This window comes from Alexandromys fortis, unplaced genomic scaffold, assembly GCF_014885135.2.
Source record: "Alexandromys fortis isolate MF-2015 unplaced genomic scaffold, M_Fortis_MF-2015_v1.1 scaffold_274, whole genome shotgun sequence".
NCBI lineage: Eukaryota > Metazoa > Chordata > Mammalia > Rodentia > Cricetidae > Alexandromys > Alexandromys fortis.
The window spans coordinates 1,155,274-1,172,784 of NW_026068142.1; the positions used below are offsets into that span (position 1 = coordinate 1,155,274).

The 17,511-nt window shown below is 41.2% G+C and overlaps 1 protein-coding gene across 1 annotated transcript in view; it reads right to left on the minus strand.

Annotated features, from left to right (window-relative positions):
• Ppp3ca (protein phosphatase 3 catalytic subunit alpha) overlaps nt 1–17,511 on the minus strand; it is a 277,153-nt gene that overhangs the window by 49,921 nt on the left and 209,721 nt on the right. Inside the window, exons 4-7 of the mRNA XM_050126830.1 lie at nt 11,947–12,058; nt 10,434–10,579; nt 7,152–7,291; nt 584–661 (exon numbers count right to left, since the gene is read on the minus strand). Coding sequence (XP_049982787.1) covers nt 584–661; nt 7,152–7,291; nt 10,434–10,579; nt 11,947–12,058 — 476 coding nt within the window. The remainder of the gene's footprint in view (nt 1–583; nt 662–7,151; nt 7,292–10,433; nt 10,580–11,946; nt 12,059–17,511) is intronic.

The window sequence follows — 17,511 nt, forward strand, 5'->3', positions numbered from 1 at the left end:
ACACTTGACATTTCTTGGTTTTCCAAACTCTTAAAACTAGGTTTTAAGAATTCACCAAATAAAAAATTAATTCTGTGGAATTATTTGACAGTCAGAACATGGTATTATTATTTTCTATTGTTCAATTAATTTCCTAATTTTCCCCCTATAAAACTCTACAAAGAACAGGAGTGGAATCCTTTAAAACAAGCCTACAACTTATATAATAACTTCTAAATATCTGTGACTTTCATCCACACTGGTTCAGAGACCGAGAGGTAGCTGCTGGTTTTCCTCCTTGGTACATAGTGATTGCAAGAATTGAAAGAAATAAGGGGAGGTGCCTCTAAGAAAACGAGTCCTTAAGAAAACAAATGGAAACAGATTTCTCCCCTCTAAAGATAGAGGAATGTTAGAGAGGAATTCCCCAGACCTCAGCAGTCACGTAGCCCCAGCAACTCTGCCACACCTGAGTTGCTACAAGCCCATTTTAAAACAAGTTCCTCCTGGAATTGAGTCTGGCCAAACGGACTCTGCTGGGCCTAAGCTGGGTGAGGAACACCTGAGGACTTGACAGCTGTGAGAAACCCTCAGCAGCACTCACCCCGCGTCCTGGGCTTCGTGGGCTCGGAGGATGGACAACAGGTTATTGTGCTGCAGGAAGTCACAGACAGCCGGATAACTGCAGACACGGAAAGAAAAGAGAAGCGGTGGTTAGGAGGTCTTCAGGTGTCGCCACATCACTGGGACACCCAGGTGATGCTGGGATCCACAGCACTCAGGAAACAAGTCTCTTGGCTCTGGGGACAGGTGTGTCCCTGAGGCAGCTAAGGCACACACATGTGGAAGGGAAGAAGTTGCTCCTGAAAGGCATCCTCTGACTCCCACATGTGTATCTTGGTGTGTACACCTGTGCTCACATACCCAGTATCACATGCCCAGAGTAATAAATAAAATGAAAATTTAAAAAAGCTTCAATCTCCAAATGCCATTATAACTGAAACCCAAATTACAAATTGAAACTTAAAATACTGCCTATAACCACTATACCTTTATTCTAAGACACCTTGAAATAAATTCAAAATCCATAAGCTTTTGAATTTAAATTGGAAATTAAAATTAAGGTCAGAAAAACCAGTATTTTATGAATAAACAGACAATATTCACTATAACTTAAAATAACACACCTGATATATTGATAATAAAAAAAAAGAACTACTTTGGAGAAACAATTTAGTATACAGGACAAAAATAGCAGAGAAGACAAATGTAGTTTCTATGCTATATACTTGCATGAATTCTCCAATCAACAGGAAGAAAATACTTGTAAGATGGTACATGCCTAGGGACATCAATTGTTTGATGTGTAGTAGTGACGGTCAGCTTGACAGGCACTAGACACATCCAGAAGACAACTGGGCATGTCTGTGCCGGAGGTTTTAACATTAGGTTTATCAAAGTGAGCAGATGGACCCTAGCTGGTAGCACATTTTTTGGGAGAGGGTCCTGGCAGGAATAATAAAATGGAGAAGGCCACGAGCTGAATGAGCATCAGCATCAGCCTCTCTCTGCTCTCTGACTGCAGAGCAGACCTAATATGAGCAGCTGATGGTGCCTCGGGCAACCTGACTCTTGCACTGGGACAGGCTGTACCCTTCTTCCTCCCTCAGAGGGCTCTGGCCTGTATTTTGTCACAGCAGGAGAAAAGCAACAAATACAGATTGCAAGAAAGATTTAGTTCTCTGGCAACAACAGTTCCTTTACAAACTGTAAAGAGTTTTGGGTTCCTCTGTGCACCCATGTGTGTGTGCCCTGGGCAGCAGATTCTCTGACTCTGCAGAGGCGAAATGTGGTAACCTATTAGAGCAGGTGATGGATTGTTCCCTTTGCCAGAAGGAAGGGCAGGCTGTGCAGTGTTTTATAAAATGGACAGAAACATTGAGTATGATAAAAAAAATTAAAAATCTACAGAGGAATAAAATGTACTGAAGATAAAATATTCCACATGTTATATAGACATTACAGAGTAAGGCATTACCACATCCACGTACCCACCCTGCACCTGTTGGCCATGGAGAGAACACTGTGAATGTGATCTTGCAAAAGTTCTTCTCGTGTTGGATGGGGATCAGTAGATAGGAGAGGATTAGAAGACCCTGCTCTGAGGGGGTTTGGAGACTGAATGTGAACACAGAAGGCTAAAAGAACATGGAGCAACAGTAGACAAATTGTACTGAGCTCCTTGTTTCCTTATTTACGGTCCTCTAACATCAACCACACTTTGGACTCTGAATCAAATACCTTAGACCTTTTCATCAAGATTTTGCCTGCAGGTACCACTACAATGGCATAAGCCCTGGCAGATACTTTCCCTGGGTGGTTTTTCCTCCTGAAAAGACCAGTTCCTCCACTTGAGTTATGTGACCCTGTAAGGTGACTTCCTGTCAAGCCCACTTCACCCCCAGGCCTGCAAAACTGCTGCCTCCCCAGCTGGCACCTTGGACCTACCCGATCCTTATCACAGGGTTATGCAAAGTATGATTAGAGATCTGCCCTTTAGCTACAGAACATTCCAGCAGAGGGAATGTGCTGCTCTCTCCACTCCCTCTTCAGAGTGCTTAGCAACAATCTGTCACCTCCTGGAGCTCCTGTGTAGTCACTTAAAGAGCCTCAGCAAGGGCAGTCACCTGTGGGGAGATGCGGAGGGTGCTGGTCTTCCTGCCCCTGAGCCCTGGACACCACGGTGTAGGCAGGAAGCTTCCCCCTCCTGATGCTTTTACCCCTTGCAGCCTGCCCAGATACTCCTCTCCTCTGCTTTTGGGGCCTAGTGATGGGTACTCAACCCAGCAGTACCCTGGGGCTTCCTCAGCCTTCTTTTTCTAGGACTTTCTGGTCTCTCCTTTGTTCCAGGGTCCTCTAAGGAATTTAGAATTGAAATGCTAAGGCTTCCACTTCCTGCCAGACCTTCCGCAGAACATAGCCCTCACTTGGATCTGGATATGTGGCAAGCAGTTGCTACTTAAGCAAACTCTTACTCTGAAGAGCTGGGGACCAAATACAGGTCTTATGTACACTGGGCAAGTGCTCCATCACTGAGCTACATTCCTAACCTGGAGCAAATGTTTTATTGAAGTGAAATATCTATATATAAAGGTCATAAACCAGAAGATGGCATCCCTTCACACGAAGAACACTTTCATACCTCATACCTACGGCTCAGACACATGGACCCTCCTCAGAGCTGCCACCCTCACGCAGGGTAACAGGCACCTTGGCTTTCGATGTTAGAGACTAGTTTTCTTGTATGCAGAATTCAGTTCATTGTACCTGACTGTTGACTTCTTCTCATCATCATATTTATGTTATTCATCTATGTTGGTATGTGAGGTTTTGTTTAGATTACCCTCATTTGCTATAGTCAGCACTTTGTGCATATATGTGACTTATAATAGTCATTGTGTGCGCGCACACACACACTGAGTATACTCTAATCTGTAAAGAAGGTGCTATTTCTACCTTTATCCGTACATCTTGATATTATATAGTTTATGATTCTACTAAGCAGGTGTTTGGGTGTCTCCATTTCTTGGCTCTCATGATTACTGATGCAATGAACAATTTTATGCTTGTCTTCTGAATGGGGTAGAGGAGACAAGAAGGGCAGGGGGCTTTAGAACTGGAGGGATTTGAGCGTGGTAAGGAGTTGGAGGCTGCTGCTGTGGGCTTCAAGGCTGCAGGCACAGCCACGGGCACGCTAATACTCATGGGGCTCAAGTGGGCTGCAGGTGCAGCCACTAGCACACTAACATTCACATCGGTGCAACCCCAGACTAGGTCCTCAATATGCTGGAATGCCCTAACTGAACTCAAACAGGATAAAGCAGAAGGCCCAGAATACAGTGCTTCCATGATGTACTTGTTGTAGACACAAACTGGTAACCAAAGACCAAAACTCCTCCCCACTTTTCTGACTTTATCTCCCATATGTCATGGACCACAATAATCTCCAGTCTGATGCTGGCCCACATGCAGTATCTCAGTCACCTGTCTGAACAATGTGGGCATTTGAGGGTGTAAGCTATGGTCTGTGATTATGAAGTTAATGGAAATATTGGGGGTGGAGCAGCCAAGGAATTTTGGTTTATACCAGATACTTTTGTCCCATTCAAGAGTCACTAGGATAATACTGATTAAACTGTAGGGGAGACTCAGCCAATCACCTTGCTTGTAGGGCGGGGTCCCCCGAGGATATTTTTACTTATAAAGATTGCAGGCGTGCTCCCCGCCTTCCCTTTTGCTTTCCTGTTCTCCCCCGGAACTTCTGGTTCTGTAAGTCTATTTCCCAATTAAAGCTGTATATATCATTACAATTTCTGTCTGCCTTCATTTTAAGCCGCTACATTAAACCAAAAGAGTCACAAAGAATGCCAAAAGCCATGAGTCTGGGAAAGGGACAGGCATGTGAGGCGACAGGAGCAGGAGGCAAATAAGAGAGGCTGGTGTGAGAAAGCACCCAGAATCCACTACATACATGCATGGCACTGCTAGGAACTTAATTAAAAAGCGAGGGGAAAAGCTCTTCTGATACATTTAAAGATATTTAGATTTCTTTCTCAATTATATGTATGTGTGAATATATGTATATGCAGGCATCCAAGGACGCCAGGCTTGCCTGATCTCACTGGAGCCAGGCTCACAGTGGTTTGGAGCCACCAGATGTGTGTGGGTGCTGGGATCTGAAGTCAGATCCTAGGCAAGAGAAGTAGGCACTCTTAATTGCTGAGTCATCTCTCCAGCCCTATCCTGATGTATTTTTCTGGATGACTATGTGCTATTTAAATCATAGCCCAGATAATATGTTATACAGTCAAAAGGGTGGCATATCAAATTAAATATCCAGACTACATAGGGACATGCAAAATAAAAATAAAATTGTAAGTCAAGATAATTGACAGTTAACTCCAAAGGGATGCAACCACTAAGCTCTTTAGCTAATTTTACAGTCACTTGTACCTGTCTAGACGAACTTTAAAGCGTGAACTTAAAAGAATGTCTCTGATCCTTTCAAGGTGACTTTAAAGACAAAAGAATTAAAAAAAAAACCTCTGTGCTAATGGTACATCCTTCTTTCCCTTTGCCAGACTAGAATACCCAGAATCCTCTGCTAACAGTCAGTGTCACAAGTTCTGGATTCAGACATTCTGCTCCACAGCAACACATCTGTCAAGATCAAAGGCCAACATCTGTGAAGAAACATATGATCTGCACAATTAAAGTGTGAGAATGTGCTTAACTCTAACCATCTGTGTGATAGATAATATTGTGTCTACATTTACAGAATGTAACAGTTTGAAGGAGATGACCGCCCCATAAGTTCATGAGTGAATGCCTGATCCCCAGTTGGTAGAACTGTTTGGCAAGGATTAGGAGGTGTGGCCTTGTTGAAAGGGGTGGCCAGTCGGCGTGGACTTTGAGGTTTCAACAAAGCTCACAGCATTCCCAGGTAGCTCTCTGTGCCCCGTGGCTATCTCAGCATGCAAACTCTCAGCTACTTCTCCGGTGCCATGCTAGACCGCTGCCATGCCCTCAACCATAATGGTCGTGGACTCACCCTCTGAAATTGTAACCCTCCCCCAAACTCTTTTCATTAGTTTCTTTAGTCATGGTGCCTTAGCAAAATGAGAAGGACTGTATACTGTGTAAGTGTACTCCAGTGTCATTCAGAATAAGGTTTGCCTGGATGGCTGGCCCATTAGATTGACAGCAGAGTGCTACACTATAGATAAATCCAATATGAGTCAACATGATAATCATGTCTAGACTTTACAGTGTTATTTTAGTGAAACACAACAGGTAACCTGGAGACCTATACGTAATTGGGGCATTTAATACCAGATTTGAAAGGTCTAACGTTGGGCTTTAATTTACTTCAAATACCTCTTTTCTATAAGGACAAACATCTTCATAAAATGTCATGCCTAAGTTAAGTGATTATTGACAGGAAGTTTTAAGCTTTCCAGAATTATAGAACATTTTACCGACATATAACTCATCAACACTTGTGCCTCTTCCAAAACATAAGATAATTTGCAACCTGACATTTTGGTTCAGAATAAGCTTCACTATTATTATGCAAAACAGAACTCACCCCCACAATTATGGTTTCCAGAAAAGATGACTTTATGTTCAAAATGAATTTCCCAATCATACTAACAAATGAAAAAAAAATTCATCTGTAATAAAATTTAATGCATAGAATATGTTCCACTATGGAATAGGAAACTTACACAGAGTACACTATCAGCTTGCTGTAGACGTGGGAGGTACGTTAATGAATTGTTTTTACAGAGGTTTTTAGACTAAATCATTTCATGGAAATGAACATTAGTTCTAGGGAACATCAGGGGTATTATTTTAAGTTGAAATAGAAAATTAAAAAAGAAAACAGAATGTGTTTTAGAATTTAAAGTTCCCCACTTTGTTTTCATATTCTATTTCCTTGTAGGAACAGTTCCCACCATTACATCACACCGGAAGGGACCAATCCAAGTGTAGAATACCATGTGCAGCAGACAAAGCTGAGGGTAAAAGGTCAGGAAAGTGGCTCGGACACACAGAACCCCAAATGCCCTACAGATTCCTTTCTGAAGTGACTGGACATCCAGGTCCCACTTGCACATGTAAAATGCACTATTAAGACATTTTCAATCTGACTTATCCAAGTGCTAAATGTGAACCCACCCACCCAGTTACCTAGATACTCTGTAACTGGTGGGTCCCAGCCATCCAGGAAGCTGGAAACATTTTAAACTAATCTGAGGATGAGTATGATTTCGTCAGTCAATGAGAGGTTGGTTTTCTGATTTAAGTTATACAAACTGGTGAAACAAGAGTATGTTTATGGATGAAAGAAAGGAAGGCCAGTAATGAGACCCTCTTGCAGTTCATGGAGTAAAGACCATTTTTAGTATATTTTATCATCAGCAGCAGCCATCCCCTGTCCCAGTACCTGCCTTTCATTTCTTTCATATTATTCACAGAATTCATATACATATGCCTTTGTATGCAGGTATACATTTTTTTATATCTGTGTAGTTACTTATTCCTTCATAAACCCCAAAACTGTAAGACAGACAGGTTCCTCCTCCTGTGAGGGAGACCCAGGTCCTCACCTGTAGAAATACGAACATCCCCTGACTGTGTTGTGAGTGAAATGTTCCTGAGTCTTCTCATTCCCGAAGTCCTCCAGGGGGTCCGACCACAGGATGTCACACATGGGCCCATAAGCAGGTGGTTCTTTGAATCGGTCTAACTAAGAAAAATAGAAGACAGAGAACAAAATACTCATCTTTGGACACTCAGAATTCAGAACACACAGGAAGGCAGCTCTGAGTGATGACCATCCGCTCCCACCCCTCAGCCTCAGACGGGAGAAATGGCATCCACTCCTCTTCCAGTCCCCACTTCATCCCAATTCATCTTACTTCTGGGTTTTTCCTCTCTTCTTCCTCATGATGAAATAAATATACCCACGTAGTCTGTGCCCTCACCTTCCCCTTTGCCTCTCTCTGTCTATTTAATCCTTACACTTTCCTCTTGTTTTTCTTTTGTCCATTTCCTTTTCATCTTTCTCTCACTTTTTTTCATCCAAATAACACCGTCACTATCATGATTTCAATCTATTCCTGTCTTATCTGTGAAGGAGGAGCTTGATTTTGTTCTGTCTACCACCCGCAGAGAGCTGTCATTTCAAACCTCGATGAGAATCCCTGTCGACGTCCTATTTAACATGACAGAATGATTTTGAGAGTGGGTGGCTTTCGCTTTCTGAGGAGCCACTTGCTTCGTGCCACGGTGATGCTCGCTCCTTAGAAGCCACCTCTGCTTCTAGCTGGAGGGCATGCCACTGTGTTGCTGGTCTCGATGCAAATAACAGCGTGAGAGTAAAAGCGCCCCACATTTCTCTAGACCCTGCTCACACTTCTAGGCGTTAGCATCATTCTTGGGGGCTGCATACGGAGTTAGTTTCCCCAGTTATCCACTGCGTGGTCATCATGACCATTGCAGTCTGTGCAAAACAACCCCAGAAGAAATAGTAATGGTGCCTCACGGAAGAGGATGGTGGTACACGGAGAAGAATCTGTGTTTACTTAATGTGCTTTCATTTAGTTTTTCAAAATTAATTTAAAACATGATGGTGTTATATGTATATTCGTGCACTGGTATGGACATGTGAGCACAGGTGACCCCTGAACCCAGAAGAGGCATCCGCTCCTTCGGGGCTGGGGTTACAGCTGGTGGAGAGCCACCTGGCATGGCTCCTGGGAACCAAACTGCAGTCCTCTGCCACAGATATGTCTTTAGCCCCTTGTTTGACTTTTAAAGAAAAAATAATAGCACAGTTACTTTCCCAGAGGGGGGAAAAAGTGTTTATTCTCTCTACTTCTGAGACTGTAAGTCAGCTGCAGATGAATGACACGAGTTGAATATTTGGCTTCCTGAGATAAAAACAAATATTGATTTCATGGCAATAGATACTTATAAAGTAGAAATATATTTGTGATTTGATAAGTTATTTTCTCAGTTCTATAAATTCTGATGAACATTACTAAGGGAACAGTAAGCAGTACGAAAATGATTATTCATTTTAAAGTTCAGGTTCATTGTTTCTTTTTGTCAATGACTACAGTTTTAACACAAAAGTTAAATAGCTTAGTCCTTTCTGTTTTTTTTTTTTTCCCCCTCAAAATGAGTAAAAAGGGCATAGAATGGATTTTCAGGACTTTCTCCTGTTGGAAGGATGCTTGATACACTTTGCATCTTTCATTTAGGCCCATGAATTTGTCAATGTCATCAAGCACAACACACATGCATGTGTGTGGTTCCCAGCGTCTGTTCGTACAGCAAAGCTGCTTGCTTATAGTGTCCTATTTCCCATTCCCCTGCCATGATAAGCTATATAGTTCCTAGTATACAGGTTGCGTGATGACTTTATTTCATCACTAAACAGGGTGGAAAATACTACTTACTAAATTAATATTAAGTAAAGACAGCTCCTATAATTAACTTGGAACTGCTGCTCAAAATACAAATTTGTGAGGCAGCAATGGAAACATTCAAGCTCAAGAAAATAAAAAATAAAAAAAAATATCAATTGCTGAAATGACATCACTGGGTCTTGTGTATGAATACCCACAGGCAGAATTTGAGTTATGTACACGAGGAATCTTAAGTAAGCTACTACTTGTATACTCATTGGCATCCAGGTTACTGGATGACCTGTTTGAAGCCAGAGTTTACTTCAGCAAGCATATCAGGCTCAAATAAATACTAGACAGCATGTATCTTTCTAGCAAAACTCAGCCGAATTCCAACTTGAGTAGTTGAAATGCAGCAACTCAGAATAATTTCAGTTACTCATTCCTTCTAACGTGACTGGCAAGAATAGTAAAAGGGGGTCAGACTCATCTCCACGCTTGCTTTTCTGCTTGGGAGAGTGTAATCCCCTTTCCCAGGGCTCTAAAAGGCAGGGAGAGGTGACTGAGACAGTCTTTACACATCAGTAATTCCTGCAGAAAAAATGTGGCTTAGGTTTCCTAGCTTAAAAGCTTAGTGGAGAAAATTATATCCAAATTATGATCCAGTATGTTCTATACTTGCACACACAAATGTCATGTGTTAGACAACTACAAGCATATGTGCAGATGGTACAGGAAAATGTTTTTATTGTGCTTTCTTTTGGAGATTTGGGCACCAAAAGTACAATAATATTCTTTTTAATAATCTCCCATGTCTTTTCTTACATTGCTGCATTATTAGAATATAAACACTGAGAAATGAAACATTATTTCTGTTGTGCAGCACTGTCAAGTATTATTGCGTTGTTTTATGAAAAGTAGACAATACACTTCCTCATTCCACCTCAGTTATCCTTCTGCTGGGAAATAACAGCGACAGTAAACACAAAGCCAAAGCATGCTTCGGGAAAAAATGCTGCTACTTTTAATACAGTCAACACAATACTACCTTTGCCTTTGCTAAATGCTGACTGAAATATTATATAGTGGAACAACAACAACAAAGACTATCACGATAAAGACATTTAAAGGTTAAGGTACGCTATTTCTCCAAAGACCAAGCAGCTTTTCCAATTTAACAAACCAGGAACATACAGTGGACTATTTGAAAAATAAGAAAATGAAACTGCCCATATGCGTTAGAGATCAAATATATGATTGTTTCATGACAAATGCCATGTGCTCAGCCAAACCCTGAGGGTCTAGAGATGTAGCTTCTCTTTAAGATAACAACATGATATAAGTCAGGGAGATGCCAGTGCGTTCAGTTATTTTAAATGAAAACAATGCAAGTAGTGAGAGGGGTGGGACCATGAGATCGTCCAGTACCTGCTGGAGGACAGAGAACGAGCAGACGCGGACAATAATAGAGCTTACTTTTCTGATGTCATCTAGAGTGTTAATCTCTGGGGACAAACCACCATGGACACACAGGAACTGCTGGTTCATCAGTGCAGCCAGGGGAAGGCAGTCGAAGGCGTCCATACAGGCGTCATAAACTCGTTCTGAATACTTTATTTTACCTTTGAAATGCAGTGAGAAGGAAAAAGTTACTGTCATGCCTTTGTCACGAAGAACATCTTATTGAACTCGCTTTGGTTCTTTTCAATGTTTTCTTGCCAGGATAATATGAATGTGACCCTTCCAAACAGAATCAATATGATTTCCAAGACTCATGGATTAACCTTCATAGACAATATTTTCTATTTCTGCTATTTCTCCATATTGTTTACGTTTTATAACTTTTGCCTATAAATTCAAGACTTTTTACAAACCTTATGTGTACACACACACACACACACTTGAATAAGTGGAAGATAACTGAAAGAGAGCCATAAAGCTGGTTGATATTTCCCATAAGATTTTGGAGAAAAGCCATAGCCAAGAAACTTTATGAAGCTTTTTCTGCATCACAGAGTTCTTATTTTCCCCATATTGACTCACAGCTAACGTTTTTAGGAAAGTCTTTGTGCTTCACTGAATATAAAACCAAATTACAGAGAGAAAAAGAATTAAAGTTTCAGTAAACAATGGGGAAAACAGACAGGAGGAAAACAGAACTTATACAAAAAGCCTTCCTTTATCCAAGTATCTATGTCTAAAGAAAGGAATCAGCTCTCATTTGGTCTAATGTCCCAGGGGCTGATATCTATGAGGCTACAATTTGGCCCCATCTTCTTCTCTACTAAAATTCACTTTCCTAAATAGTAGCTGTGTACTATGACACACATGAAACTTTAGCTCAGATTAAAAGGCCACTTGATAAAACCTACGCTTAAAAAAAATACATTCTGGTTCGATCTTATGCAGGCCTTGTATAGGCTACCACAGCCACTGTAAGTTCACGAGTAAGTGGTCCTGTCATGCTCAGAAGAAATTGTTTTGTTCTCTACTTCCCTCTTGCCTCTTACAATCTTCCTGTCCCTCTTCTAGCATGGGAGCAGAAAGGATCCATGAGTTCCGCATTACCTGGACAGCTGATAGCCTCTCCAGGAGAATGAGTTAGTTTTTGTTAAGGGTGTAGCCTAGGGTAAGTTGATGATGTTCTATTGGATGGGCCCACATCTAGGAATATATGAGCAATATAAATTGGAAATGGAAGGTCAGATAAAAGACAAAATTCTGGGTGTAGTGAACCAGGGAGGAGTTAGAGGGTAGGGTGGAGAGTCCATATGACCAAAGACAATTGTATGCTATTCTGTAAGAATGAAAACAGAATATAAAATTAAATGTTTCATTAAAACTGCCCGTGTTGAGAAAGATGATATGAAATGTCACCTAAAGCTTTGACCTTTATGCAGAGAATAAAAACATAGTATGTTTTCATTTGCCAGTTAAAATTATAATTTAGTACATATGACATTAAAGGAAAAAGTCGCAGTATACTTACATTCTTGTTTAAATGTGAAATACTCTGTTAGATGTCTACATTCATGATTTCCACGAAGTAAAAACAGTGTTTTGGGGTAAAGAATTTTCAAGGCCCACAAATACAGCACACACTAAAGAAAAAAAAAATAAACAGAAAATAAGCACCTTCCATTGTATTCGCTCATTTCATCAATTAACAAGAACTCAATGTATTATGGACAACCTTCTCAACTCAGGATACTGAGAAGCAAAGAGAATACAACCTAAGGTACCACTTGCAACGCCTCTCTCGGCATCTGATTAGTTTTTTAAAAGTTACATTTATTTATGCATCCTTATGTAAGCATGAGCACATGAGAGGAGGACAGTAGACGCCACACTGGAGACGGCTTTCTGCTGGACTCAGGTGGGCAGGGGCAGCAGGAAGCGCCTTTACCCACCGAGCCGTATTGCTGGCCCTCATCTTGTCCTTTATTTCAATGCCTTTGTGATACAGAGCGGAGACCTACAACTTTTTTTAGATAAAATACAATTAAACTGAAGAGCAGGGAGTCTCAACACATTCACTACAAAAACAGGGAATACATGGTTTGCACCTTAAAACTCTCAAATTAGTTAATTGGACATTTTAGATTGTGTGGCGGTGATGGTTAGTTACACACGGATCAGGTGTGGAGTAAATATTTGTTGGCACAAACTTTATAGAGATGAGGTATAAGTGGAACAATCAAATATTAATACAAATAATACCCTCAAGTGTCATTCATTAAGAAGCCACACAGAGCAGAAAACGTTTCTTAGACAAAACAAGCATGCTGTCTCCTCTCCATGAAGCGTGTGTTCCCAAAGTGTAGGCAAGGCAAGGACCCCACAGATATACGGACAGACCAGACTCTGATCATGAAAACACACACAATATTTACACTTCTTTCACCAGTCTTCCAACACACAGTAGGCACACTGCGATCCTAAAGAGAAAACTTATAGAAAATGAATCTGCTGGCTACCTGGGAAAGACACTCGCTTGCAAAGGATATTCATCTGATAGCTTCTGTGGTGATTTATCAAAGCGTGGAAATATTTATGCTTGAACATATAGTTCAGGGGTTTTGGGAAAATACTAATTAAAGAGACAAGTGTAGATTACTGTAATGTTCCAACAGGTTATCTTCAAATATGACACAGTGATTGAATTAAAAAAAAAAACAACAGTTTGGCATTAGAGTATGTGTGTGTGTGTGTATGAATGTTTTTCCAACTATAGCCATTAGCTAAAGCTCATGTTATTAAGATATTAACATAACTGAAGAGCTGACCAACTATCCTCCATGAGTGGCCCTTGAAGCAGCATGACCCTCTATGCCTGCAAATCTCCGTGCCATCTCAGTGAAGAGTGAGGCCGCCTAATAAGTCCTTGCTAGGAATCCTATTTTAGAACTACAGTTACATGTTTAAATAAAAGGTGTTTGTACGATTCAAATTCACCTCATTATTTCAGAGAAGGCATTTACTACATGCCATGAAGGACAATGAGAGGCTTGTTACCAGTTCAACGTTGTGAAGATTGCCCCTTGACGCAGGTGGTGTGTATGTACACACATAACTACTTGTAAGCCGGCAGTTAAGTAGGAAGGCCTAATTTGGAAGAGGAATGGTTATATAAAGACCCTTTAAACATATGCTAACAGGTGCTTAAGAAGCAGTATGCCAAAAAGCACTAAAGCCTTACTTGGACTCATCAGTTTGCTATAAGCAGTCTAGAAGGCTGGCATCCCTGCCTGCATCTTACATTGTTGCTTTGTCTTCAAGCTTCAGACCAAAATCCTCCTTAACTTTGCACACTGGCATGTTAATCACTCCTATCGGTGTTAGGCCAGTACTACCCAATTGCCTTGACGGAGGACAGCACACAGGTGACAGGAACTGAGGCATCTTCCTGTCAGGTCTTACCATGTCCTTGGGGTCAGCCATTGTCCTAATCCTGCAGTTACACCAGCTTCAAGGACCAGCAGGGTTTGGCAACATATTATCCTTTGAGGAGCTCACCCTCAAGCAGGGGCGGTGACCACAGGGAAGCTGGGTTGTTCTCTCAAGCAACAGAGCCAGGGAGACTTGCAGAACAAGCAACAGGAACAAGCACAGAGCCAGGTCTGCTACAGCCAGACCTCAAGGACACTGGGATTTCCTTGCTGTGTGGCACCTGCCCCGAAGCCAATTCTCCCACCACTTAAACTTGAAACTCCTATCAGTATCCTGAAGACTGACTTGCGGGTCATGAAATTTCTTTTCTGTTCCTCTCCCCAGTGAGCTGTGTCGATTCAAAGTCTTGTTTTCTGCCTTTTACTCCTGGTCTCTGTAACTGGACAATCACGACAGGTGGCTGGACCTAGTCTACTGTGAGTCCTGGGCTTTTGCTTTAGAGTCTAGAACACATGCACTGCCGAGGTTCCTACCCGAGTGTGTTTTATTTACAGTTCAGTGAGAGTGCATAAGGTCTAGCTGGTTAGTACAGATTTCTTTTTAAGTTTTTGAGTACAACTCACATAACACTAGATGAACATTTCACATACAACTCTATGAAAATTTACACATATGCACCCCATTAAACCACTACATGGACCTAGAACCTACAACACTCTCACGTTCCCTCCTCATGACTCACTTTTTGAAAAATTTAGCTGAAATTCTGACCTCTTTAGATTCATTTATTTCCCTATCACAATTCATTTTAAAATAAAGCAATTATCTCTCCATCTAAGATCTAAACTGTATTTTGCAAGCCCACTCAACTACCTGGGAGGCTAGAGGAGTTGTATCTGAAGACCCACGTTTTCTTTTTGGCAGTGCTTAGAGATGTTATTCCATCCGATACTAGCACGCAGCCTTTTAACTTTACCCCTCTAGTCTTAATTACTAAAATTCTTTCCTAACTGAAACCATCTAAGCGATATTCAGAAATGTTCCATGCTAAATATTCCTAGTATCTATAAGTGTACATTTAAAAATGATGTAATGTACAACTCCTTTATGGATGTAAAATACGGAACATGTGATTAGACGCTTGGGATATATTAACCCTGTCTTTGAAGAACAAAAGGTGGGGACAAAAGAGGGGGGGGAAGGAGAGGGACAATAAACAAAAACAAAAAAGAGGAAGAAAAAACAAGGAGAGAAGGGGAAAGAAGAAGAAAAATAAAGGAAGAAAAATAACTCAATTTTCCAAATTCTTGCCTCAAAGTATTCTCAAGTGCGAGTCATTTTTTTTTCCACACATTATTTCCTTTTCTCCTGTGGCAAGCATAAAATATCTTCCAAACACTAAATAAGACCGCAAACACAGCCAGCATGGAAGAAATGGCATGGTAAATGAAAGGGCAAGGGTGGACTGGAGGGTGGAGCCCTGCCAGCCTTCACCCTCAACATCTGCTGGGGAGGACTGCCAAGCATAGCAGCAAGGTCTTCTTACTGCCGGCTGCTTTGTCATATAAAGTCCCAGCCTTCTGAAAAGCTGAAGCTCTTTACAAAACCACGACCTCAGATTTGTTGTAAAGTACAGACTCGTTAAAATTATCACAAGCAAATGAAGCGAGAGGAATCAGTGTCACTCAGGTGTCTGCTCTGTTAGTGGGCAATGGCCGTGAGCCAGCATTTTACTGTCTGAGCTAGTTAAGGCAGGAAGAGCACGAGGTTCCATGGACCCTTCTGCATAGTAAGGATGTAAATGAGCCATAGCAATCACTTCAAATCACCTTAGCATTGCTACTGCTAACTAAACAAGAATTCACAACTTCTAGTTAGAGTTACTCAACATGAAAGATTACACCGATTTCTATCATAGACATAGTTTTGGCCAATTTATGACTCATTCTTAATAAGGCAGCAGTAAGAACATTGTCCTCTTCGTCCACTGATAAAAAGTGCTGTGATTTACTAAGTAATTTAAGCATTTAGATGGACAGCCTTCTTTCAAAATTGCATGAGAGTTCTTAGGAACTGCAAGGCGGCATGAGAGGCAAGAAAGTGAAAAGGAGATTACAGTTTTAGCTACATACAGACATGCTCCCTGAACTGGTAACTACTTATGCTTCAAAATGTCCTGATCAAAAAGGATGCTTCTGTGTCATGGACGGCCAAGTGCAGGCTATCACATAAACCTGGAAAGGATCCAAACTCCTGCAATATGGAACATGACTCCTCTAAGACACCACCTGTCTGGTCTGACAAGCACACCATGAAGTGGCCGTCCAAGACCAGTGCCCTATCAGGACCGCTGGCTCCCAAGCCTGGTGGCTCTGCTTTGTCACCTCCGCCATGTGATCTACTGCTTGCTTCTTATTTTCAGGTGGCAGACAGAATGCTGCCTGGCTTACTGTGGTTCACACTGACCAACAAGTTCACAGCTAATAAACACAACAACCTTTTACACTTCAGTGTGCTGGAAGCCTTAGAGACCTGGGCTGAGGTCTGCATGAAAGCGTCTCAGGAGAGGCCAGCTCACTGCCACCTCAAGGTGGTGCGCTGCAGAATGCCTGCAGAGAGCCTAATGAAGTAAACACAAGAAAACAGCTGTGCATGACAGGTCTGGAGAGAAACACGCCCAGCTGTGGACCTAAATATACACATAGGCTTGATCAAAGAGACTAGGTAGGGTCATACGCTCATCAGAAGGAGACAGGTTTGGTGTAAGACAAATTACAGTTGAGAACAAAATTACTTCTTCCATCGCTGCTCAAAAGCTAGCTTGTTTGGGGGTTCATTTTGTGGGGAATATAGCACTTTCAGCAGGCCAACCACAGCAGACATCTGGAAATATTCTTAGAGTATTTCATACACATCAATGGTTCCTCATAGTCTGGTGACCTCTGACTATAAAATTATTTTCATTGTTACATCATGACTGCAATTCTGCTATTGTTATGAATCATAATATAAATATCTGATATGCAAATGGTCTTATATAACCCTTGTGAAAGGGTCATTTGACTTCCCCAAAAAGGGGTTGTGACCCATAGGTTGAGAACCACTGATATACATGCTTGGTCTGTTTCAATATGCTGATCATATCAGTTTTAATATGCTGATCGTAACATAGCCACAGAAAAGCTACTCACAGGTCACAAATAGATCAAAATTGTAACCATACTACCACTGAAACATTTTGTCATTTTTGTGTGTATGCAGAAAGTTCATGGGTCTGTACTCATTTTAACCGAGAGCCAGTTATGAAGATGGCATTTTTGACAAATGCATCTCAGCACGTTTTAATGTTTTAATGTACTATGAGACCTACATGGCACATCTTTTAGCTGGATACTTTGATCTTTGTATGAATGTTAAATTTCAAAATGAACACAATAGACAAAATATTGCCACCCTCTTATTTCTACTATCAAAAGCTACTATAGATTCTTTAAAAACATATCCCAAGGACCAAATCAGGGATTTCTACTTTCTAAACTTTTTTTTTAATGGAGCTCTAAAAAACTCTGACTAGGAGATATTTAGAATATTTTAAATGGCCACAGATACAGAGTTGTAGTTTTTGTAGGAAAAACAAACAGAACTAGAATGGATCTCAGTGTTA